At 42.7% G+C, this 26,764-nt stretch overlaps 1 protein-coding gene across 3 annotated transcripts in view; it reads right to left on the minus strand.

Annotated features, from left to right (window-relative positions):
• Window positions 1-26,764, minus strand: part of C9H1orf21 (chromosome 9 C1orf21 homolog) — a 113,715-nt gene that overhangs the window by 20,355 nt on the left and 66,596 nt on the right. For all 3 annotated transcript variants that reach the window (XM_064664070.1, XM_064664071.1, XM_064664072.1), the window contains one exon: window positions 25,158-25,252. In XM_064664070.1, the coding sequence (XP_064520140.1) occupies window positions 25,158-25,252 (95 nt within the window). The remainder of the gene's footprint in view (window positions 1-25,157; window positions 25,253-26,764) is intronic.

Below are 26,764 nucleotides of genomic sequence, written 5' to 3' on the forward strand. Positions count from 1 at the left end.
AAAGTATACATGGGAGCAGCTGGTCTGAGGACAGGAAATTAAGGCAGGTAAACAGATGAAATTACTCTTAACCTGCACCTTGGCATCCCTGCTTCCTTTCACAGCTCTGAGGTTTTATCACCCCACAAGTTAGAACACTCTTGGTTCTATATGGCTTGGGACACTAAGGTCCAGAAAAATAAAATCTGAATTTCTATCTCAGAGTTCTTTTCTGCAGACAGACTGATAAACATCAAGGTGTCCCCTATAGAAAATGAGGGGTGTGATCACTGGGGAAATGCCTCTGTTGTGAAATATGAGGATTACATTGCCCTGAAAATCAGGGTTTTCTGGCTCCCTCAGCATCTGTGGTACTCTGAATGGTCAGCCAGGACAAGAAAATGAGCATAACAGAGATAAACAAAGCCAGAACACCTGCCTCCAAGTGCAGGAAGTTTGAGGTCAAAGAGGGAATTCTCTTGCTCCTGCAGCAGGATCCTCACTCATCCGTGTAGCAAACCCAGAGAATGGGAACACGGGCAGGAAGCAGAGGAAGGGACACTCTGCGAGACTACCACGAGATTGCCAGTGGGAAGGGATTTGCAAAGTGAAGCTGAGGAGCATCTCCTCTACAAACAACTTTGCAAGAGGCTGAAAACTATTCCTCACAGTCATACACCCAAGAAATTCAGGTGACAAGGTGCTTTAGAGCTTATGTCAAAAGATACCCAAAATACTGCAAATAAAGTGCTACGGGCTGGACCTGCTCTCCAACTCTCATTAATGCACCAGATCTTTAATGGCTTTGGTATGTCCAAGTGCTTGAAAGTTTTATCTAGCAAATAAAAAATAGATGGTTAAAAGTTAAAAACTGCATTACTGATGACTTTGAAGACTAGACTGGCTCTTGTGGAAACTTCAGAGGGTTCAGGGCACTTGGCAACAAAAAGCACAACTAACCTTGCTGTTTTGCAGATATGTTGCTCTCCTGGATTGTAGAACCACCCTGGATAACAAAACCTCGCTCAAAAAATGAACTTTCTGTTATTAAACCTGTGTCATCAACAATTCTCTCTCTCTCTTGCTCAACCAGCTTTTAAAAAAATACAGTTATTTATAGTAAATGTATATATTACTCATGCTCCCAATTTTCCATGCATCTCCTGAAGGCAGTTTTCCACCAAGTGCAATAACATGGAAAGAGCTGCCACTAAGCTGGAAACAACAGTACTGAGTGAAGTCTGTAAAACATTTATAGCCAGGAACAAATGTTGCAGGCAGTCTTGAGAGTGAATTTGGGTGTCACGGTGTTCCTGCTCCATGAAGGAACTTTGCTGGAATGGCATGGGGGTTCTTGCCACCACAATTTTTGCACAGCTTTTTATTGAGATGGTTTTGAAGAGCTTTATGCCCTTCAAATATATATGAGAGAACATAACTAGAGAACGAGACGTGCACTGTTTAAATAGCTGGGCCTAAATTTTCAGCAGCTGTAGCATTTTCTCAAGCTGGTCTTCTAAAGGCAAAAATGACCTTTTCCAGACTGTTCTTAGAACTTGTTCTACACCTTTGTAAAATCAGATCTCTCTCCTGAGATCTTCCTGTGCTGCCAAAACCCACCAGGACTAATGCTCCCCCTGTGCACATGTACCACCTCACTGCCTTAATACAAAGTTTTGGATTACATTTTAGGATGGGGTCATGGAAAAGATGGTGACCATCAAACAGCCACTTTGAAGAGGACAAGTGGTTCCATTAAACCAGTCTTAATGGAGAATTTTGCAGGATACACATAAGATGGAGCACTTCTCCATGGAAAGGCTGGGAGAATTGGGATTGTTGTGTCAGGAGAATAGAAGGCTTTGGGGTGACCTGACTGTGGCCTTGCAGGACCTGAAGGGAGCCCACAAGAAAGACGGAGACTATTTACAAGGGCCTGGAGTGACAGGACAAAGGGGGAATGGCTTCCCACTGCCAAAGGGCAGGGTTAGATGGGATACTGGGGGGGAAATCCTTCCCTGTGAGGGTGGGGAGGCCCTGGCACAGGTTGCCCAGAGAAGCTGTGGCTGCCCCTGGATCCCTGGAAGTGTCCAAGGCCAGGTTGGACAGGGCTTGGAGCAACCTCAGCTACTGGAAGGTGTCCCTGCCCGTGGCAGGGGGTGGGATGGGATGATCCTTAAGGTCCCTTCCAACCTAAACCATTCTGGGATTCTCTGAGGATACTTCTTCCCCTCTTGTTCAAACCTGGGATTTACAAAGGACGGAACAACAAGGGAAAGGAGTGAAAGAAAAAGTCCTTCTGGGTTTGTTGCCTGCAATTTACAGGAAAGTCAAAACTAATTAGAAGATATGGTGCAAATGAAGAGACACCATTAAGTCATATGTAAACAGAGTAAAATAGTAGTAAGAAATTACAAATTAGATGACAAAACCAAGAATAGTGCTACTCTTCAATACAAATACATTTGCAACAGGAAGGATTTATGTGTTCCAAACCAGCAAGAATTCTCTACAATAAGCTCTCATTCTCCCAGCACTGTCCAAGGCTCTAATTTTGAAATTTTCAGTAACTGCAATTATGTAAATGCCACTGCTGGCACATATTCTCAGTGTCTGTATTTTGCTCCTCTCAACGTCTGTTTTATTTGCATTAATTCTCAAATTTGCACCAGGCATAAGATTTAAGACCCGAGAGGATGAAGTAACAGCTCTTGCTATATGACAAGTTTCAGGGAGCATGGGTAAAATGTGCATTTCAAAGGACTTAATTGTTTGTATATTAGTAAATATGTGCTCTGACACATGAGAAGCATTATGGCTGCAGGAGAAGTCTTATGTCTGATTTATTCATTTTGTACCATCTTTTCATTGTTTTGGTTAGCCATTACTTTGGAATGATTATTATTTCACACAGACTATGGTAGCCAACCCATTTACTGAGTTGCCAGTCCTCGGATGTATAAGCATACATTTTGTCTGGATTCTCCCAACACTTCTATCTGAGAGCAATACTGAGAATAGAAACCACATACACCAGAATGAAAGACAGCCACAAACAGTTTAAAAATTTTATAAGCCATTTGAAATAGTAATGGAGGCCGAGTTTTAAGTGTTTATCTCTTCTAAGTTTCCTTGGATAAAGAGCAGATAAATAAGAACAACTCCTAAGTGCTTGCAAAATGAGGGCCCAATATATTCCACTGAGGATGGATAAATATAGCTTTGATGCTCAGGATGCTGCAAGTTAGAAGAAGATATCCAAACCAATACTGGGAGAAGAACTAGCCTAAAATACAATTACAGGCCTGGAAACACTCATGTCCAACATTCAGCACATTAATGGTTGGAATCAATGACCTTAGAAGTCTTTTGTGACCTTAACAATTCTATGATTCTATCATCCTAAAATGACCAATATTTCAGAGTCCAAAATTACTGTTTGCCCGTCATGGCTTTAAATGTCCACTCTGATTTTCCATTCTCTCACCTTCTCATTCAGATTTTCCCAAAACCACCCTTTGCAGGTGGCCAAGGACACGGAAAAGACTCAAAATGAGCTCTGCCCTCCTTTTCCAGAAAGCAGCAAATCTTTTCTCCAGGAAAGTGTCAGAGTCAGCCCACCCAGGGTTGGCATACAGTGTCTGCTCCCTTGGGAGGCACTGGCCATGGAAAAGGAGGATCATACACTGTGCAAGATCAGGCAAGCCAGGAATGGATCCTTCACTCACCCACAAAATTTCAATGTCTCCTTGATCAGAATATGAAGCAGCATTGTGAAATTAAGATTAGTCTCCTGAGATCTTCTCATGGTATCAACCACCACAAAAGGAAGATATTTCAGAATATCACCCAATTGCATCACCTGGGGGCATGCATCCAAACCACATCAACAGCTTTCCATCTAACCTGTTCTCCAAACTCCTATCCCGCAGGTTTGCTCAACAGTCTGTCTTTCATTTTGCCCCTTCCCTGAAAGTTCAAACATTTATCCTACTACCCAGCTTTAATCCTTGCCTGATGCCTTCCTGCCTCTCTCAGTAGTCATGGAGAAAAAAGGATTGTCATGCCTTTTGAAGCAACCTCTTATATATTGGCTGACTTGCGTTTCCTTCTGTATTTTTAGGCTAAACAAATCCATTCCTTCCTTCTTCCATTACAGCTTACGTTTGCTGAACCTCCTATTCTTGTCACTCCCCTCTGGGCTCTTTCCCATCTGCCTGCATCTTCCCTCCAGAGCACATTTCCAATTTCAGCCACAGTATTTAAAGCCTTGCTGAAGTCAGGATGTGTCACATGCATTGCTGTATTTATATTTTTTTATTCCTGTTTTTAATGGGTTACCTCAAAGGAGTGAAGCTGACCTACCACAGATACAGGGTGCATCTGTAAACCAGGCACTCGTACTTTAAAAAAAAAAGCAATGTAAATCAATGTTGAAGGAGAAATTAGCCGAGCACAACTTCTCTAAAAAATTTGTGGTACAGTGTTTAAGATCTCTCTCAAGCCAAAAAGGCTGGAGGGGATGGTCTGTCTTCCTACCTCAATCTTTGGAATATCTAAACCCAAGAAATATCAGAAAGTAAAATATCTGCATGTTCCATGACTCACAGTCCATCAGGTCTTCCTAAAATTAAAGCAAATCACATGCAACAAGCAAAACAGGTGTTCTTAAATCATTTCAACTTTGCTATTTCTAATCAAAACTAGCTTCTAAGTCTCCAAGTTGATTCCCAGCCATTTGCAGATGCCAAGTTTTAATGCACATTTTATTTTCTTTTCAAGTCAGGTGAGTGCAAAGAGAAGCATCTCTAAAATTTACCAGGGCGGTCCCATCACAGGAATATTCAGAAAGTGATGTACTACCAAGAGGTGCAGCATTCCCAAGCATGAAAGCTTTCTGTCTGAGCCAGCAGTACACTCCAACGCACGGTCATAGCCATGGTACTTACAATGAGGGGAAAACTAGAGTTCAGTATGGAAATAGTGCTTCATTTTTTTCACTGCAGTGTTGTACTATGAGCATTCAATTACTTCCCTAAATTTAATTAACTCCTTGTTGAATCTTAATGTGATAATGAGAACTTTAATTCAAACCATATACCATGTCAGTGCTATGATCCTAACAGCAAAAATAGATCTTATTAAAGTCACCCAAGCCCCATCCTCCTGCCTTTTTATAACACTATGAGCCATATAAAAGCACAGCAGCTGCAACAGGCCAAGAATCTTCACTGATTGCTACTAGGAACATTAACAAATAAAATTTATTTTGAAATCAAAACCAGTTGGCTCTGATCAATAGTTCTCACGTGTTCATCTCTCTGCCAAAACAAAAAGCAGCAGAGATGGTGATCAAAGGTCTCCACAGATCCTACACCTATGTTTCAGGTCATTTAGGTCATTTATTCTGTCAAAACTTTCAATTTCTGAACAACTCACTGCAGAGACTCATGACATGAATTCCTCCCTTGGCCTTTCTCTGCCTTGCACTTTGTAAACTCTTAATACCTGACTAGAGCCCTACCAAGACTCAAAACATCAAGACCTAGTAAGGAGCACACTTGACCTTCCAGCAGGCTCATCAAGTCTATTAGAAATACCAACAAATAGATTGTATAACTTTACAAAGACAACTAAAACCACTGTGCTTGGTGCTTAGCAGCCAAATCTGACAATGCTCCCCCTTAAGGGCCTGTTTCATATCACACAGGTGCCGAAATCCCCCTTGGGTCAGTGGTGCATTTGCCCATTGCTGCTCTCCTGAATCACCCTCTGCATGGTTCTGCCAGCAAAAGACCACATGTGCTGAAGATCAATTTTGCAGTTATTAAACACAACAATGACATGAGCAACTCCACTCTGGAAGCACTCTCTGTGGCACTGCTCTGTGTGTTTGGAACAGCTGGGTAAGGCATGCAGGGAAGGAAAGCTAAAGGGGAAGGCGGGCAAACAACCTGCCACAGGAGCAGCATGGAGGCCAGCTCAAGAAGCCTGTGCTAGAGGCAGAATTGCTAAAATAACCTTCAGCAGAGGAAGGAAGGGCAAACAGCAGATGGGGATCACAAGATGAGGACACATTTTAAGATGTTTAAACATGACTTAAACAACAGTGATGATCGGAGTGCAATGAGCAGAAGGAAATACACCCCTTTCAGCCAAGGCTCCTCTACTTGTTTCTTGCAAATGAAGAGTCACACGTGGCCTAAACTTACAGCTCTAAATAAGCAGGTAGTAACACTGCACTGTCCTAATGAAGCTCTAGGACCATTAAAGCCTTTCTGTGACTATGGAGAGGGCTTGGTCCTTTGCTTCAGCGATCCCACTGGCCCTGCCGTGCGCTGCTTACAGGTGCACTTGCCTCAAACCTGTGAGCTCCTGTGCCCATGGACTGTCTTCTGCCACCCTTCTATGGACTTTCCTGCTGCTCAGCACCAAGGGAGCTATCTGTGATTACCCCCAGCCCAGACTGAGATGGTTCTCAGCTCACTCCCCTGCCCTCTCACTTCCCAAAGGGCACACTGGGCAGCTCACTATCCTGCCGGCGGGTGCACGGAACGCTCAGGATGTTGTCAAGGCTTATCTGGGAAGACAAACACTTTAGATGATTAGGTGATCTGCTCGTAATCCTCCAATTTAGAGTTTAGTTTAAGCCCCAAATTCCTGGAGCTTAAAATCACTTTCAATTAATACCAATATTAGCAGGGCTGTTGCGTGCTGGTCCCCGAGGGACCCAGGGGAGCTGCACAGCCACTGTGGGCACTCAGCACACCCTCTCCTGAACTCACCACAAACGCTGGTCAACACTAACAGCACCATACATGTTAAGAGACTATTTTTCAATATATAAAGGTATTTATTTTCCTCTCTCTCAAGAGTGCAGCTTCACAGTCAATTTGGAATCATGGAATGGTCTGGGCTGGAAGGGACTTAAAGCTCATCTCATTCCACCCCCTGCCATGGGCAGAGACACCTTCTACCAGCCCAGGTTGCTCCAAGCCCCACCCAACCTGGCCTTGGACACTTCCAGGGATGGGGTAGCCACTATTCATGTTCATTTGACTGAGGTCTGCCACTAAAACAAAAAAGATTCAGAGGAGAAACCACAGATATATCAGGACTAGTCCTTAATTCCAAACATTCAATAAACTGGACTTCCCAAATGAATTATGAAAGCAAATTTTGCAGCATAATTATCTTGCTGAAAGATCTTTCAATGTTTTGTTTAAAATTATTTAACATCTATGTATTAATTAAAACATTGTAGAATGACTGTTTATCACAAAAACCAGAGTACAGTGAATAATTTCGACAAGAAAAAATAATATAATAAATAGTAACATGGTTTAATTCTACATGCTGTACTCTGCTCTTGTTATATTTGGTTTTAGCTATCAGCCTAGTGTAAAAGCCGGCCAAGAATTCTTCAAGCCTGCCAGAGCTACAAATACTGGCCAGAAATATTTGTCATATCACAGCTCAGGTTCCAAAAAGTAAGATGCTGGACTTTTAAAGCCAGGAAAATACAAGGTGCAAAGGACAATAAAAAATGGACTTATTTAATATTGTTGGAATGCATCAGATCAAATGAATCCAAGTGCTCTTAATCCTGTAGGGCTGCAGCATGACAAATACACTTCATTTAGATACTCAGCCCCTGTGAGTCAAATCAGTCTGGAATATTCAGCCACACAACTGCTGGATGTTATTCAATTAGCATGAGGCAATGGTTTCCAGCCCTCAGCAACCGAGGCAGCCTTTTCCTTTAGAGAGCCAGACAGCTTTACCTTGGATTAAATTTATCGATTTTTCCACTGTGTGTATGTAACAGCATTGTCAGGCAATTCCACAGGAGTTCACCCGCCACAGTATTAATGGACTTTGCTAATTTTTTCAAAGCACTCATAAAATACAAAACAATGGTGTCTTATAATTAGGTGTAACTGCAGAGGCAGCTTCGGCAATACATGTATCTCCAAGAAAAATGTGTTGACACAGACATGCCCTTAAGAAGTTTGGGGTTTATACTGACTTACTTTAGGGTAAAATATCTGCACACACAGCCAGTCCTATCCATTTCACTGAGCCTATCTTGCAGTAAGCCCTGTTCCCAGAAGGCCACCAGGAGGAATGAGTATCCCTAAAAGAAACCTCTTTGCTGTGTTATGCAGGACTCAGACATTCGCTAACTCTAGTCATGGTAAATCCCATGTACAAATATAAAAAATTAGGAGCAAATCCTAATTCTTCATCTTGGATCAGGAAAAAATTAGGAGCAAACCCTAATTCTGCATCTTGGCTCAGTCCCAGGTGTGCAGGTGCTCAGCCTCAAAGCCAGGAGAGCTGCTGTAAGACCATGTGTTCAACCATGCCACTTTCAAGCAGCAGCAATATTCACCCATCCAAATAGAATATTTACCTATTTCCAGTGAAAACATGCCCTGAAAACTGTGTCTGATTGGAATCAGGAAAGTTCTTCAGATGAGTTTAAGTGTAAATATATTGGAGGTACTGATTCTGAAAGAAACGTAAAGCAGGGTTTACATACTGTTTTAAAGAAGATGAGAAAACCCTTTTCCAAGCTCACTTGGACATCATATGATGTCAGAAGTTCACTACTTACACACCTGTGTAAGTAATTGATCCGACTGACTGAGCTGAGCTTTGATCAATACCAATGTGCAAAGCTGGCTGGGGAGAAGGTACTTTACAATGGGACATTGTTAAAATGGAGGGATAGATCAAGTAGGATTTTGTTGGTATCTCTCCTGGAGCTGGATTTTCACTGGGGACTGGGATGATGAATAATAATGAACTGGAAACTATGACTGCTTTCCAAAACCATGGAGAGCATCAAGCCAGGAAAGACTCTGCTTTGCAGGGTTCAGAGTTCTCCTGACAACTTGGAGACACGTCCTGAAGAATTCAGGAGATGATTTAAACAGGACCCAAGTCCTTCTTCAGCTCCAGGCACCGAGAAGGCCTCAGAGAACAGGAACAACTACAGCTCCACATGAAATGGACAAAACACTTCACGACCTGGAGTTGCTCAGCCTCAAAGGTGACAGAAGTGAGACACGATAAACTTTGGTTCTCCTTTCCTACAGCAACCCCAACAACCACGATGACATACAAATCAACCATTAACCTGGAAATCTGGATGGCAATGCTGTTAAACTATTTCACCCCCAACACTTTGAAGGCAGCACTCAAGTCCTTGTACTGTTTCCTTCGCAATCCCCAAATGCCTCCCCTCTCCCATCGATCCTATCCCAGCTATCGATCCTAGTCCACCCCCATACTTTGTTCCTAACAACTTTTTTATTCATGTGAGGCAACGAGCTTGAAGCAAGAACAGAATAATTATTTGGTAGGTCCCACTCTGGTGTCGAGTTCCTCTAAACTCAATTAATCACGAAGAACCACTGGCAGCTCACTATTTGCCAGTAAGATACACCAAAGTAATAAGTGATTTCACATTCTGCTTTTGAAGACAAGCTATTAAATTCACATACTGTACTACTTTAATCAAGAATAGTTAATTAAGCTGTTCCCTTGATATGAATTTTTATCATTCTGCACCAGCCATTCATCACTTTTCCAGGACTCAGACTGGGCCCATGATGCATGTTTGCAATCTGTCTTTCCAAATTAATCTGTCACCATTTGTAAACTCCAAGTGGATCCAATATATTTCGTCTCACTGGTAACTGGACCAAGTCTGGGGACACTGCAGGGCAAGTGCTGCTGGAGCACCACTTCACCCAAGGGTTTCAATGGAAAGCTGAATTACAAATCCCGCCACAGTTCATCACCCAACATGACACAAAACGCTTTCTTAATATTTTTAGTGTGTTTGCCTTGCTTTATTTCCTTAACAGAACTCAGCTTTATGCTCTATGACACCATCATAAAATCGATTTAATAACTTATATTCTCACAGTAATCCTCAGCACACTTAATGCAGGAGTCATAAGTATAGACCATAAAACTGGGGAGATCTGTAGTGTCAGATTATTAAAAATGTTAACATGTGATGAGAATCTAAGTCTAAATTTATTGCAAGCAAAAGTCCCCAACAATTTTCTATTACCTGAGCTCAAGGGCAGGTTAAGGCAATGTTTTTCTAGAAAAAAGACTTCAAACACAGCAGCCAGAGGAGCTAGATTTGAATTTCTTCTGTTTTAAAGCACTCACAGAAGTAGGATAGAAAAAAAAATTGACATCACTATTTGGCTATGTGACTTAATAGTAATAAAATAGGTTATGAAGTAAAAAAGTGAACAAAATGAAAACTTGGACAAGTTTTCCAAACATTAACTGGGAACACACTTGTTATTATGCCGTGAGAATCTGCTGGAATTTACCCCCAGGAAAATAAGGAACACAGAAGACAGGGAAGATGTGTCATCTCATCCAGACTATGGCGAGTGTATACCATTTCTAAAAGGCAAACTGATGAGGTTGATGTGAACTGGCTATTTTCACAGCCTCACAATTTTATGGACAATTTTAAGGTCATACAACCAAAGGACGGGGTTTAATATAAGACTACTGGATCCCCATCTCCATCAAGACTCCACTGAGCTGGCCCTGGAAAAGCCCCTCTCTGTGGAGACAAAAGGAGAAGCACATAAGGGCACTTAGTTAGGTCACTTATCTTTTAATGAAGATAGCAAAATAACTTATAGTTTGATTATTTAAGTGAGAAATCAAGTACTGCCCGAAGAACAGCTTCCAAAACACAACCAGGCCCCCAAGGAATATGCAAGTCCACTCGATGAGCCTTTGAATAGGCTCTTGGCGCTTGGGCCTTTTATGTGTTTTTCCCATTTAACAGATTGGTTTAGATAAACTCATAAATATGAGTATTTACATAGCATGATAGAATGGTGTATTAAGAGATTTTAAGTAGAGGGACATTCTTTCATGCTAGTGGTAAAACGAAAGCATGCCAGACTTTAACTAAAGAAACGTGTTCTAACACCGAGAAACTTTTATAATTAATCCTCGCCTTAGATCATCTTGGAGAGAGTTATGAGTCTAATTACCGTCAGTTGAGAGATTGCTCATGTTTCTGAAATCGCTGAAACCAGACACTGGGTAACAGACAATCTGTATCCTTTCCATCCCATGACCAATTTACGGCTAAGCCCTGACTCACCGCATTAAGTCCGAAAATATTTCTCGGCATTAGTGATCGCTCATTGCAGGCACCAGCGAAACAACAGGGGAGGGGGGAGGAAAATCCCCTCCAAACTCCATAGCTTTGCAAGGGGGATGAAGACAATGCACTGCTAAAAAACTTTACGGGGGGGGGGGGGGATTTTTTAAAAGAGCACCAGGGCTATTCCTGGAGGAGCTCCGTGGTGTGCAGGTTGCGGCGAGCGAAGGTTTGGCCGGTGGCCAGCCCTGGCTGGGTTTGCCGCAAGGCTGAGCGATGCTTTTAGCTCGGGAAGAGGTTTCTGCTTGCTTTTTTAATAAAGAAAAGGAAAAGAGGTCGCAGAAAACTCCATGCACAACCAGCTAGGAACAAGCTGTACTCTGCAAAGACGTGCCACCGTCTCCTCGCATCTGCCGCCGCCGAAGCCCTGCTCCGCTGCTGGATGTTTTCCCCAGGAAGGAAATGAGTGTAAACACAGCTTCAGAGGCAGCGTTCCCACACGGATGTTAATCTTTAGAAAAGCTGGGCAGGACGCAGTGACTTAGAGAGCCGGGAGATCTCCAGAAGCAACAAATCCCACAAATATACAAGCTGCTAAACTTGTGCATCCAGCCAAGCCCTTATAAAAAAACAGTAAGGCACGTTTTGACCTTGACTCACTCCTAGAGACTATGAAGCAACTTGAAGCTGGTTATTCCAGAGCTCCAGTCACCTGGAAGGGCTGAGGATTCCCTATGGCTAGCTCAGGGGTGCTTCCTAAGGGAACGTGCTCTCCAAGCCTAGAAAGAAGTCGTTGATGCCAGGGAGGTTATTGATGCCCCATCCCTGGAAGTGTTCAAGGACAGGTTGGATGGAGCTTTGAGCAACCTGGTCTGGCTGAAAGGTGTTCCTGCCCATGGCAGGGGGTTGGAACTGCATGATCTCGAGGGTCCCTTCCAATCCAAACCATTCCGTGATTCCATGATTCTATGAAAAAGAGAGGGTGGTCTGGCAAACCCGTGGCATTTCAGCTGCAGAAGTACAACACTACCAGCATCTCTCCAACCCTGAAATCACCCCGTGGGTTCTACCATGCCTGACAGTCAAATCTGTCCCTCCTTTCTCTTTCACAGCAGTTTTGTTTCTCCAAATGGCTAAAAGGAAGGGAGAAAACTAAGGGAAAAGGGCAGGATGATGGCATGCTCCCTCCCACTCCCACCCAAACTGCCCCTTCATGGAGTTCATCATCCAAATATTCATAGAATCCTACAATGGTTTGGGTTGGAAGGGACCTTAAAGCTCATCTCATCCCACCCCCCGCCATGGGCAGGGACACCTTCCATTAGCCCAGGTTGCTCCAAGCCCTGTCCAAGCTGGCCTTGGACACTTCCAGAGATCCAGGGGCAGCCACAGCTTCTCTGGGCAACCTGTGCCAGGGCCTCCCCACCCTCACAGGGAAGGATTTCTTCCTTATATCCAATCTAAACCTACTCTCTGTCAGTTTAAGGCCACTTCTCCTTGCTCTGTCACTCCAGGCCCTTGTACGAGGACCCCCTCCAGCTCTCTTGTAGGCCCATACTGGGGGAAGAGGACAGCAGAACATCCCTCTCTGCTGCATACGATGCCTTGCCAGGGTTTGCCTTTTGATTAACAGCCTGGGCTTTGGAAACTTAGCTCTAAGTCACTCTTCTGGAAGTAAATGGATTTTTGAATAAAAGTGCTAGTTTGGATGAAATTTTGGGAAAAATGGTTAATATAAGAGCCCATTCTTGCTGGTTTTGCAGGCAGAGCAGCTGCTTCTGATTCCCAACTATTGCCTTCAGGTGCTGCTGCAATACAAGCTACATTTAAATATATATATACACACACACAATTATAATATGATTACCTTATTAAGAAGCACTGGGTTTGTGTTCCCATGCAGAGACTATCCGTTGGCTTGATTATTTTATTTAAAGCTGCCTTTCTTTGATGGCATCCCATGGAAAGATTCTATATGAGATAGAGCAGCACACGGTCCACACAGGTCAGGTGTGGGAGATGAAAGCGGAACACCAAGAGCTCTGTTTGAACTCTAACACTGCTTCTTGCAGGAGCAAAGAACAAACAATTTAAAGCCAAAGAAAGGGTTTTCTTCCCAGTGAGAACAAACATAAAGGTGCATACTAACTTAGTTCAGTATTACTTTGGTATCTGCGTAAACTACTGCTTCACATTAAAAATTATTCATGTATGCAGGAGATTTATTTTGTAACATGTCTACATGTAATTCCAAACTCTGTATATACAAGAGCCTGAATTATCTGCTCAGCTTTTTCAGAATATCAAAGTGCTTGCATTTACAGGCATAAATTTATTTTCATAGGGTTTTTTTCCCTCCCTGACTTTTTCTTTTCACTTAAAAAAATCCTGAACCCTTGCAGGTTATAATCTTATATTGATTCCCCCTCTCCCAATCCAATTTTCTCCTCCTCTTTCCACCAGTTGAAACGCAGAAATCCATTACAACACACCCTTGAGTCTCTCAGCTGCCTGCAGAGCAGCTCATCTTGGCTATCCACAAAATCAAAGGGGAACAACTTAAGCCAAAAAGTTAAATTATAGTAAAAAAAAAGATGAGACTGAGCCCTTCCAGCCCTGGTGTGAGAATACATAGTGCAAATGGGCAGCTACACTCATTGTTTTGTCCTTGGAGGTGGCTGAAGCATTTCTACATCAGCTGGAGGCAGTCTAGCTCTTTTTTTGGGGGGGTTGTACAGGACACCTCAAACACCCCAAGATCACCAGGGATGTTGCCAGTCCCCCCGTCCGTGCGCAGATCCTGCTTTAATCCTCCACCAGGAATAAATCCCCCTCTCTTGGTTCACTCACCTCCTCCCTGAGGAGCATCCCATGGCTTCACAGCACCTTGGACACCTCTGTGGTGGCCACCCCAGTCAACCTCGGCAAGGTGGAGGGACGTAGGCAAAGGGATGCCGTGACCTTCCCAAAAGACCCAAAACGTGCGGCAGCCGGAGAGCAAACGGGAAGCGCCTTCCGAGGTCACGCCAGGTCTTGAGGAGACCTGGATCTGCCAGGCCTGTCACCCTGAGTATGCAGCAATTAAGGCTAAAGAGCTAAAGGAGCCTGTTAATGAGCTTCCCCAGCAGCCTCCCTTTCTCTAGAGAAGACACCATTAAATCAGGATGTCTTCTGCCCCCATGTGCCCTCAAATCCCAAAAAGCCTAAGCTGATACAGGCCTGGGTAGCCCAGCTCCGGCTGAGACCCTTCATTTCCCTGCAAGAATTAAAAAAAAAAATCCACTTAAAAATGTTCACCACGGATTCAAATAATTCTGTGCAAAACATCAGCATTTTCTCCATGGCAAATTTGAAACATGTACCAACTTTGGTCACATATTGTAATGAAACACAATCAAAATATCGAGCAAGCAAACACAAAACAACGGCTGCAGCAGTGGAAAATGTTCCTGCTCAATAAATGATGTGAGTACACAATTGCCTAACAGGTGGAAAATCTAACAAAAACAGTGACTATTGAAACAGGAAAATAACATTTTGTCCTCATTCAGTACAACAGACACTGTCTATCTGAAGGTTGGTTAGTGCTCTCCTGCTACAATTTTTATTCCTGGGAGTATTCCTCACTCTTGGATGTTCTAGTGTATGCTGCTTGTAGAAGTATTTTTTTAACATTTCTTACTAAATAACCAAGATGAACAGGGAAAAAACATGCTAAAAATAATTTAGGTAATGAAGAAAGTCTCATACAGATTGGACAGTGGAAAAAATGGCATTGTTTGTGTAACAAAGGGAGACAAAATCCAAGTAGTTCAAAACAATAATGGTACTAAATGGACTGGGAGCTTCTGGTTCTCTAAACCCAGAACAGAGGAGCAACAGGGCTTTTAAGAGACTAGTGGCAAATTCAAAGTTGAAAATGTTAATTTGAAAAAATAAGTTAGAAAACTCTGTTTTTCAAGCAATGACAACTCTAGATGATGCAACATGCTGCTATCATGCGCTGTTCGTGGCAAGCAGGGAAGTTCAGGGTTGCAGAGAACCCTCTGAATCTCTTCTTACCTCTCCCTGTAGTGCTTCTGCTCATTTTCCCATTTTCTTCTTTGAAGACATTAGTTAGGGAAGTTCACAAAATGAAACACTTTCCACTGAAAAAAATTACTGCAGTATAAACAGGGTACGGCCAAAATGTATGAAGGATTTGCCTGAAACCAATCCTGAAAGCCCCACCCCTCTGAGAGCTTCGCCTCAGCTTCAAGCAATGAAAATTAATAAATTCATAGAACCATAAAGGTTGGAAAAGCCCTCTAATATCATCAAGTCCAACCACTAACCTGACACTGCCAAGGCCACCACTAAACCGTGTCTCTAAGCACCACATCCGTATTGGTTTGAGGTCTAAAATGGCACCTCACCTCTCTTTTCCAGGTGCAATAGCGTATTCAGACTAAAACTGAGAGATCATAAAGGCTGCATGGTTAAATATCTAATGAAATATCTACAGATAAATTTGCTTGTTATAACTGTGCACTTCAACAGTCTGAAACTGCAGAATCCCAGAATATGCTGAGTTGGAAGGGCCCCACAAGGACCATCAGTCCAACTCCTGGCCTTCCACAGACCCATCCCCTAGAGTCACCCCCTGTGCCCCAGAGGATCAGCCAAACCCTCCGGGAGCTCTGGCAGCCTTGGGGCTGTGCCCACTGCCCTGGGGAGCCTGGTCAGTGCCAACCAGCCTCTGGGGGAAGAACCTTTTCCTGAGATCCAACCTGACCCTGCCCTGACACAGCTCCAGGCCCTTCCCTCAGGTCCTGTCCCTGGTCCCCAAAGAGCAGAGATCCTGTCCCTGAAAAGAAAGCTTGAGCAGACCCATATAATACCTATAATTAAATGTGAACAGATGAAAGACTGAACTGCTACTTGGCCACTGTGACAAGGCAGGAGGACAGCAGAGCACAGCTCACTGGCTTGGCCAGTGCTGCTCCACACTGGGACTCCCAGCAGTCAGCACAGCTGCCTGGATTCACCAGCTCTAGCCTCTATCAGTGCCTTCTGATGATTTTAGGTATTTCTGCATGTTCACTTCTGCCTGTATCTCCCCTTACCCTCTGTTTCAGAAGAGTAGAATTAATAATTAACACCTACAAGGCAATTGCTGAATAGCAAGTACCAAAACAGAGGATACAGAGAGCTTCTCCTGGTGACAGCTTGCAAAATCCTACAGCTCATCTTTCTTAAAGCTTCAGTTCCTCAAGTGTGGAGATGCTCAAGTTCTTAAAAAAATAATTAAAATAATAAAAAAGTATCTCAGCTTTAAAAAAAAAAAAAAAAAAAAAAGAGGGGAAGGTTGCCAGTCCTCACAATGATGGAAAAAACTCTTAAATCAAAAACTGGCTGCCTTGCCATGACTTCTGACTCCTGCTTCACCAAGAGCTCTGTGTCCATCCTCCTCCTAAACAGCATCAGCCCAAAGAGGGGGAAAAAATCCCAGGCACAAACCACCCCCGTTAAAATTATACAGGCATGGGAAAAACACAATTCTTATGGAAAATGACCTGCTTCCACAAGTGATGGGAACATCTCTGCAGGTTTTAGAACTCTTCACACCAACAATGTAAACTGGTCCTGAAAATATGTTCCTGAGAGCTGCCCTGGGCTCCTGCCCATTAGACCTTTATTACTACATTTTTCCACCATCAACACTGCAATTACATGTTGCTTCTGGACACCATCATTTTAATATGCTTAGAAACAAATATAATTATATATTTTTTAAGCTTTCTACTTAAAAGTCACATTCATCAAGAGCCTGATAAATCATATCACTCTGCCTCTCCATAGGGCACTGTGAAGGTTTATTCAACAACAAAGGGGGAAGAAGGAAACAAAGTCTGGTCTGAAGAAATGAAGCTGGAGGACCAAAATTTTTATATTGTTTTCTGACTTGCTAAAAATATTTATTAATAGTATTCACTTATCTTTTAGATTTTCATAATGAAATAGAGAAAAAATGAATACTTCACCAAAAGCATTATAATAGAATCCAGAAGAAAAAGAATATTAATAGTGCAATCATTTACTTTGATGTCTATATAATATGCAGTGACCCGTAAGTGGAATGAGCTAAAACTGTCATAAATTCATTATGAGAAATCATTCTTTGAAGAATATCACTGCAAATTTGAAATGAACTGGGCAATATGGAAATCACCTAATTGCACAGCATTTAAAATAACTGGCTCTGGTAACAATGTCCTTTCCTTGCACTTCTATTTCAGCTGCAAATGCATTTCTTCCAAAAAACACTGGAAAGATTGGTTTATGAAGACTGAAATGCTGTAATTACTTAGTAGTGACAGCATATAGGGCAGCATTCATTTAGGATATCAGACTCTGGGGGAAAAAAGAAACCAGAGAATGATTTTATAATTTTCATTTCTCTGGGAAAGGGAATCTGGGATGATACACACCATAAAAAGTGCCAATCCTGACACTATCAATGAAGACTGGAGGAAAATACTATATATTCCCAGGGGAATTTCTTAGGTATCATCTTATGAAAGTAAAAAGCAAAACTCCTTTTAGAATCCTACAATGATTTGGGTTGGAAGGCACGTTAAAGATCCTCCAGTCCCACCCCCTGCCACGAGCAGGGACACCTTCCAGTAGCCGAGGTTGCTCCAAGCCCCGTCCAACCTGGCCTTGGACACTTCCAGAGATCCAGGGGCAGCCACAGCTTCTCTGGGCAACCTGGGGCATCCAGAATATTATAAAGATGTTGTCCTACATGGATCTGGAATGCATCCTCACCAAGTGGGACACACCATCTGCTCTGCCCTCTCTGTCCCTCTGCCCTCTCGGTTGCTCCGAGCAGCTCTGCCAGGAGGAAACGACACCTTGGTCCTTGCAGGTGCCCGGGGCAGGGGGTTCTGGGGTGTCCCAACTCCTCCACCTGCCTGTGGGATCTGCTTCATTTATCCTAATGGGAACCCTGCCATCTCGAGCAGAAGGAGCTTGACATTGCTCTCATCGCTCCTCCACTGAGTTACTCTCAAATTTTAATCCCTGGCTTTCATTTACTCACTTATTCTGCGGCTTTAGTTCTGTGGTTTCTTTCTTGAACTGAAGACAGTGGAGCTCAGATGGGGAGCAGCTCCACGAGGAACCTGTGGGACCTGTTCCCCCAGAGCTGCCTCGGGGTCCCGGGATTTGGCTGACACAGCATCCAGGCAAAGCATCCAGCCTGTCCTTGTGGGAAAACGTGTGGGGGAGCAGCCTGGCTTTGGAGCCCTCCCTTCCCTGCTCTCTTCTGCAGTGCAGGAGCTGCCACGGGTGGGTGGCACAGGGACCTCCTGCACATTATCCCACCTCCACGCTCACCTGGTGATGCTCACGTTGTCCTTTTATCACTCTTATGCCCTAGGAACCAAAGAAAATGGTGTCTGGATTTCTTTTTCCCCTCACAGAGTGACCCAAGCTGTAATTTTCCATGTTTTTGTGTTTTACTCCCTGCCTGGATTCCAACATAAGAACCAACAACATCTTCAAGTATTTTGTTGAGCTGAGGCTTTATATCTTCTATATACAGATCTTACATCTATGTGTACTGGTATTCCAGTGCCTAAAGGGGCTCCAAGAGCTGGAGAGGGACTTTGGGCAAGAGCCTGGAGTGACAGGACAACTGGGAATGGCTTCCCACTGCCAGAGGGCAGGGTTAGATGGGGCACTGGGATAAAATTCCTCCCTGTGAGGGTGGGGAGGCCCTGGCACAGGTTGCCCAGAGAAGCTGTGACTGCCCCTGGATCCCTGGAAGTGTCCAAGGCCAGGCTGGATGGGGCTTGGAGCAACCTGGGCTAGTGGAAGGTGTCCCTGCCCATGGCAGGGGGTGGAAGGAGATGGCCTTTAAGGTCCCTTCCAACCCAAACCAGTCTGTGATTCTATGATCTGAAAACAAGAGGGAAAATAGGGGGGCAAGAGGGCAAGAGGCAGAGAAATTAATGGCCTATATTTTATACATAGAAAATTTCTAGATATCCATCTCTGACTGAGTAATGTACATGATGAAGTTGTACCAGTGCTTGTATCTGGAGCTGACCCCGTCCTGGGGTGGGACAGGGGCTCCTGGATCATGTTGCATACAGCAATGAAAGGAATCATGGGGTCAACACAAGATTTAACAGGCACAAACTCTTCAGGGCAGACAAAACCCAAGAATCCCCCTTCTTTCTAAAGGCTTGAGGGCTTGGGCATTTCTGGTTTCTTTCCCTTTACGAGCAGAGCATGAGGAAGTTTGATCCTGAAATGGTGTGTTCTGAAACACCATCACTGCAAAATGGTTTAAAATAAATAACTAGGAAACTCGAGCCTGGATTCTTAGTACTGGAGTATACATTAATATGTAGTAATTTTCATTTTTACAAAGCTCTTCATCAATGTACTACAACAGTGCTGTGATAAATATAGAATTACACATTCAAAACACAGCAATTCAGAGCTTATCTAGCAATAGGAAGCAGTACTGGTTTTAAGTACCTTGAAGTCCCAAATTAATTATATTTACATTTTTAAATTTGCCCTTATGGGCTACAGAAAGGAAAACACCACAAATATCCCCAATAAATTTAGTGGTAGCCACCCTAATTTCTTTTAGCTGGTTTATTTCTTCATATTTTTTTAGCAACTAGATTGGACAGCTTGGTAATAGAATTAAAAAGGTGTTTTCCTAAACTGATGTGGAATTCAGGCATATGCCAGCCTTTCCATTGCACATCAGAAATGTTTATGATCGATGTATCTATAATATGCATTCTGCATACTGTAATATATATATTTAAATAGGGATCTTCCCTTTCACATATTACATTTTATATAGTTATTAAGGTGTTTCAGTCTGCATTTTCTGCCAGGTTTCTAATTGCACACACTTTATCTATCAGATATTACTGTCTACTTTTAACATATCACTGCAGAAAATGATAACTGGTGTTGAATACAGAGCCACGGAGGAGGAGGGTTTGCAATACCAAGTATAACAGAGCTGAGTGATAAATGGAGAACAGCAGCCGGGCTGAGCAGCTCAAGAGAGAGTCAGGAAATAACAGCACACACAAGGCTGACAAAAATTGCATTTGCAGGTAAGTGGAGTGGAAATTTGTACTTATCGGGGAAAACAAAAGGCAAAACGTTGTTATTAAAGGTGGAGTGAGAGAGAGCAAGAGCAACAGAGAGGCAATTTTCTCCCAGCTCCAGCAGGAATTCATCTCAAGCTCTAACATGCAATTTCACTATGGAGTTTCAGGATGAAAAGGAGGATTACACCTAATTGTTTTGGGGGTTTGGATAGCAAAGCATAAAAACCCAGTATGTGGCCTTTTGTACCAATGCAGCCCAGAAAAAGATGAATAAAAGTTATAAAAACATCCAAACCCTGAACTGCAATAAATATGAAGATAGCCACCTAATGCAAAAGAAATGCAGCTTTAGGGATTTGATATTTTCAGGGAAATCTGTACTATTACAGCTCCATTTAGAGCAAAACTGATACAGCTCATCAAGTTTGCCAAAGCAATGCTAAGCTGCAGGAATACGACACACCTTCTCATTTTACCTCTTCTGGCAGTCAAATTTTACATTGGAAAGCCCTGAGTGCTGTGAGAGTATGGAAATGAGGACAATTAAATTTGTCCTATTATGAATGTTAAATAGACTGTTATGTAATTGTACTGTGTATATTTAACGTGGTGGCGTAGAGATAAACAGTCCTTTCCAAACAAAAAATGAATAGAGCATTAAAAATGGGGAAATGTGTTATTTATTCTGGTCACACCTCCTTACAGTAGGTAGGTTTCGGAATGGACTTTACCTTTTAAAATCTTAATACCGCCTGAATTTTATCATTTTAGCTTTCCAAGGGTATGTGAAACACGATCAGCCATCAATACCCTTTGCTACTGTTTAGGGCCAAAAAATCTCATCCAGAGCTGCTGAGTGGCAAACTCAACGTTGGTAAAACTCCCTTTGTTTTGGAGAAGGCTTATCATAAATCCCTTAAACAACACATAGTCGCCCCAAAAAAATGGGGAAATGCAGGAGAGGTCCCTTCTGCCCCAGTGGGGTTTTGCAGAGCTGCTGTGGATCCACAGAGAGTTGAGGTTTACTTTTAACATAGGGGGGTTCATCACCTCATGTGGCACACTGGCACCAAGGTACGCATGGAGACAAAACCCAGGAACCCAAAAAACCATCCCAGCCAGCCCTTCTGCTTCTGAGCTCACAAATAACCATCACAGCTGCTCATTTACCTCCAGGAATAATAACACATACAGGACCTTCTAGGCATTATCACGTCTCATGTGAAAATTAGCACACCTTCCATATATTTTCTTACATATATATATATATGTCCCACCACTTGTTATTTAAAAATTTATACAGTACAAATTACTTCTTTCTTTCATCTATCTACCAGTTCTTCAGAGGCCTGACTCCAAATGTCTCTGGTTTAGCTGAGCAGCTATCACAGCACGTGGTGCAGAGTGACAGCATCCAGCGTAACCCCAACTCTACAGCACTTAATCCTGCTACATCCTAATCCCATCAGCAGGATGTGGGACTGTCAGCTTGAGTGCAACATGTCTGTCTTCATTTTGAGGGTGGAGATGCTCAGGAAGGTGTCAGAGGTACCAAGAATGAAACCAGGACAGGACTGATCCCAGCAGCAAGTGAAGAACTGGAGAAACAAACTGAGTAAAGAAGTGAATCATGGATACAAAGGCAGGCAGGAAAACAAGTGACTTTGACAGAGTCTGAAACAAGCTTGACTTTTTTATCCTTTCTTATTTTCTTTTTTATCCCCTTGTCAAGAGGGGATAAATTCAAGGAGGCCTTTGATTCTGCCAGAAAATGTCTTCCCATGGAGCATCTTCTGCTTCACCTGGCAAGCAGCTCTAGCACAGCCATTCCTGTTGTCAGTGCATCTTGGGAATATTTCTGCTTTACAGTGTCAGACTTGCTCAAGTTTTGAGCTCTGCTTAAGCCTCAGGTTGGAGCTGAGAAGCTGGTGATTCACTGACAGAGCCTCATCTCTCCCACGGATTCCCACGCTTGTACCAGCCCTTCTCCAATTCTCTCCTTAAGCAGAATAAAAGCCTGGGACTCTGACCACAGGACCCCAGGATGAAATGACAATTTCCCTGGTGACTGCCACATCCTCCTATTCTCTGTATCTTACTTATGTGACCTTTTTTCCCCCCTGACTCAGAAATATTGCAACACCAAAGGCAGAGATGGTACCACATCAAAGAGTCCCTAAGTTGTAAAGGAAGAGGTTTTATTTTCACTCGAGTTGAGATTTTTTTTTTTTAAGCAAGACTTCAAAATACTTCAAAAAAGTAACAGAGATGATAATGGGATCGAAAAATTCAACGGCATCTGAAGAACATAATTCAAGCACCAGTATCAGGGGTAAGATAACCCACAGCAGAGCAGTTCCCAGGCACAGACTATAAGGACATTGAGGTTATACATCTCATCTGAGCCATGTTTCTGCAAAGGATGTCAATTTGCAGCCCTGTGACAATAAAGAAATGTGGGATTAAGAAACAAGAAAAGGGGAAAAAGGGCTGGTCGATTCTCCCACCGCCTTTCCTTGTTCCTAAAATTTCTGTTGCCTGGAAATGGCTGATGAGAAGCCAGGATTATGTAAGCACTTGCCAACTTTTCACCCGTTCAGAAAATTAAAGCCTGAGTGATGGGTAGCTTAACCCATCCTCTAAGCACTGAACTAAAACATGTTTACTAAGGACAACTTGAACAGTGAAACCTATTTTAAAAAATCCAGGAGTGACGAGGACTTGACAATTCCCAGGATTAAAAAGCTGCATATATTACAGACAAGGTAATCTCCTTATAGTAAGATGAGGAGAAGGAAAATAAAGCCTTTTTGGTGTGCAGGACAGTTTTTGTTTTAAAGTATATACATCCTGACTGAAGACTTTGTGTTGTTGTCTTTTATTTTCCTTCTGATAAGCATGAGAGAGAAGAGCTATACCAGCCCTCAAAATCCATATTAAGTTCCATTTTCCAACAAACCCACTGCTCCCATAAAACATGACCCGTCAATAATAAAACATGAAGCACTGTCTTGTAGAAATGGATCTTCCTAAATTTAATCAGGCTAACACTTAGGTGCTACAAGACAGCAGGAACTAACCAAAGTGTAAAATATCTTGAGCTAGTTTTGAGTACAACTTCAGCCATTGTGTCACCTCAGCAGACCTGAGCTTTCCTGAACCTTTCCTTTCTGTCCTTCAAGTGGCATGTTACCTTCTGCAAATACTCTAATTTAACTGCAGCTGAAGGCTAGTCTAAAATCTAGACTGAATATCCTGAGCTGGAAGGGACCCACAAGGATCATCCAGTCCAACTCCTGGCCCTGCATACACATTCCAACAATCCCACCCTGTCCCTCAGAGCATTGTCCACACCCTCCTGGAGCTCTGGCAGCCTTGGGGTTGTGCCCACTGCCCTGGGGAGCCTGGTCAGTGCCCAGCTAGCCTCTGGGGGAAGAACCTTTTCCCTGTATCCCACCTAAAAACCTGCTAGATTTTTTTTCCTTCCCTCCCCCCCCAAAAAATGAGGATTGTGTTCATTGTGTTCACACTGAGGTGCCTAAAATGAGCAAAAACTTCCTGCAGTCGCACTTCTTCCAGTTCAAAACAAACGTGCTTATGCTGGCAATAAATTTGGATTCACTGGGGATGCTGCTGGAAAAGGGGATATTCTCAGCCATGTTTCTGAGGCTCTAAAAAAAAAAAGACCCACCCTAAATCCTGCTACAAACTGAAGCTGCACTGTCCACTGGAGCATTAGCAATGCAAAACTTCAGGTGGCAAATACCTAATCTGGAGACTGAAGAAGAAATCGTGTCACCTGCTGCTCAATCGCTGCTTGAGCAATGGGGTTAGGACAGCAAAATAAACTCTGTTTCCTGCAGGAATGCACGTGGAGTGGTGTAACACAAGTGTGTGGGTCTAGAAGAGGGAATATGAAGTATCCAATTGCCTGGAGATCACTTACATCTCCAGGAAAAGAAAAAAACCCCAAACAGTGGCTTTTTGTATAATGCTGGCAAAAGGCAAATCCTCAGCTGGTGATAATGGTTATGGTTCCACTGAAGGCTGATGATGATGTTCCCCTTCTGGTCCTACTGATGGAGGGGGGGGAAACCAACAATCCTATGTGAAGAAAAGCTGCAATGAATGAGTGAAACCAGATGTGAAATTTTGCATCCAACTATGAGAATTGTGGGATGTCTTGGAAAATTTCAGCTGGGCAAAGCCCCAGCCAGCCAATTACAAAACCTACGTTCCTTCAGCTTTAGAAGAGGAGAAATGACTTCTCAGAAATGCCAGAAGTGACTCAACCGTGATTTTTAAGCTGCTTTAACAGCATCCTAGTGATTTCAAGTAGTCCTAAGACTTCACCTGTGATTGCCTTCCCGTAAGTGGAACTACGAGTGCTCAAATCAGGGCAGAAGTAACACACACCATGTTTTATTGTGACTGCTGTGTTATGAATATATTGGTTTCTTCCAGTCCTAACTGCCTTCCCCGTGAATTTTAAAATATGGAAAACCAGCAGTAATGGTTTACTATCTCCATAAGTAGATAATATCTCCATAAGTAGGTCATTTTCTTAACGGCAGTGCACTGCTGGTTTACCACCACAGACACACACATTTCAAAATAAAGCGTTTGTTCAGATCTGCAAAGGAGGGGAGGGAGTGTGACTGTGGAAGCACTCACTCCAAGATCAAGTAGAGCCTAATTCAGAAAGACAAGCAGGAAAAAGCCACGTTTTGCACCTTCTATGAGAGCTTTGCAGGGAGCTGGGACATTCTGGAGCAGATCCCGTTGCCGCGCGCGAGCCGGGGTTTGAGGGTGCTGCACGTTGCATATTTCAGGACAAAAGCAGAGCCACATTATGTCATTAGATAAGTGATAAGTTCAATCCTTACCAAGTTTTCTTGGTTCCTGGCTGCTATTTTCTGATCATCTTCTCCCCCATTTTTCATGTATTTGACCTCTTCCACTGGTTTGATCCTATACTCATCTGAGCACCAAGAAAAAACAAAAAAAAGAAAAAAAAAATTTTTTGAACCAGTGTAGTTCAGCAGCTGGGACAGAAATCAAACTAAAACCAAAAGAGCTGACTAGAAAAGACCCTAGTTAAGCAAAGCAACTAAAAATTACATGTATATAGTTTTAAAGGCTTAAATGTGACTGATACCAAGGGAGATTCTCCTGACTGAAGCTTCAGTAAGAATTTTCAGTACTAGTTTCCAGAAGCTGTTCAGTAGCTTCTGGTCTAGTATAGCCATGGCACCACAAAACAGGGATGTTTGGTGTGTACTCTCTCCCAAATCCCTAGTTTTCTGTATAATATGTTCAGTGCAAACAAGTTCTTTGCTCCTGCATTCTCCCTGGATTTTTATTCTCAGTGGGCAACCAGCAGTTACTACAGAGAGGAGTCTACTCACAGATACTCCTTGCATTGAAAAAAGACTCCTTTGAAAAGCAAAGCTGATGGAGGGTACTGAAAATTTAAGTTAAAAGCTGGTAAAAACACCAAACTCCACTGCTTTTATTTTTTCTTTTAATTTTGTTTTTCCTGAGGACACAATGCACAGACACGGAATGATTTCTGGAGAGAAGGCCCCATGCCGACCATCTTCCTCTTCCCATTTCCCCCCAGCAACCATTTTTTCCTGCATATGAATATTACCCAGACAGAAATCCAGCCTGAAAATAAATAAGAAAAAAAAAGTAAGATTCTTGCTTTGCCCTTAATATTTATCAGCTTCACATTTCAAGTCTTCAAATAATAAATTCCCAGCTCCAGTATGGAAATATTTTCTGTCCCACGGGAAGCTTCAATAAAGAAATTTTTTTCTTTGGTAGGACAAGACTGGATTTGGGGAGAAGTGATTCTTCTCTCCAGCCTGAGAATCCAGTGCCTGTAGTACCAACATTGCCTTTTCTCAGTCTCTTTTTGCCTTGCAGCACATGAATCTATTGGAAAAAACACCCAGAGTTTTGCACCCACACTCCTCCAGCCAGGATGTATGATGCAGAAGAGAAACTTTATCCCACAAAAGTGGCAAATATTAATACAAAGTGAAATGAGACACAGTATACTAGGATAAAAGGCAAAACTTCAGCAAATTAAAAGAAACCACACAAAATTCCCTCTTTTTTGCGTGTGTTTTCAAGCAATATCTCTCACTTGATGAAAGAAAAACAGAACACAAATGGATTTTTCTGGGTTATTGCATTGCTAAAGAAGTAATCAACACTATTTAAAAGGAAAGTTGTTTTCTGGAAACTGTGAACCCCAGAATCTGTGAGTTAAATAAGCCTTATTTTGAAAAGTAAGGTTTATTTTTAAAAGGCTTATTTTAAAAATAAGACTGTTAGAAAAATAATCCAATTTTTAAAAGTGCAACATGGTTTTGCATTTGGTTTAGTCCGTATCTATATGGGGGTTTTTTATTATACGGTTTAAATAAAACTGTGGTTTTATCAAATAGCAGCATCTCAGATGCAAAATCTCAAAACAGATGGA

The sequence above is a fragment of the Pseudopipra pipra genome, chromosome 9 (assembly GCF_036250125.1).
Source record: "Pseudopipra pipra isolate bDixPip1 chromosome 9, bDixPip1.hap1, whole genome shotgun sequence".
NCBI classification, from domain to species: Eukaryota; Metazoa; Chordata; class Aves; order Passeriformes; family Pipridae; genus Pseudopipra; species Pseudopipra pipra.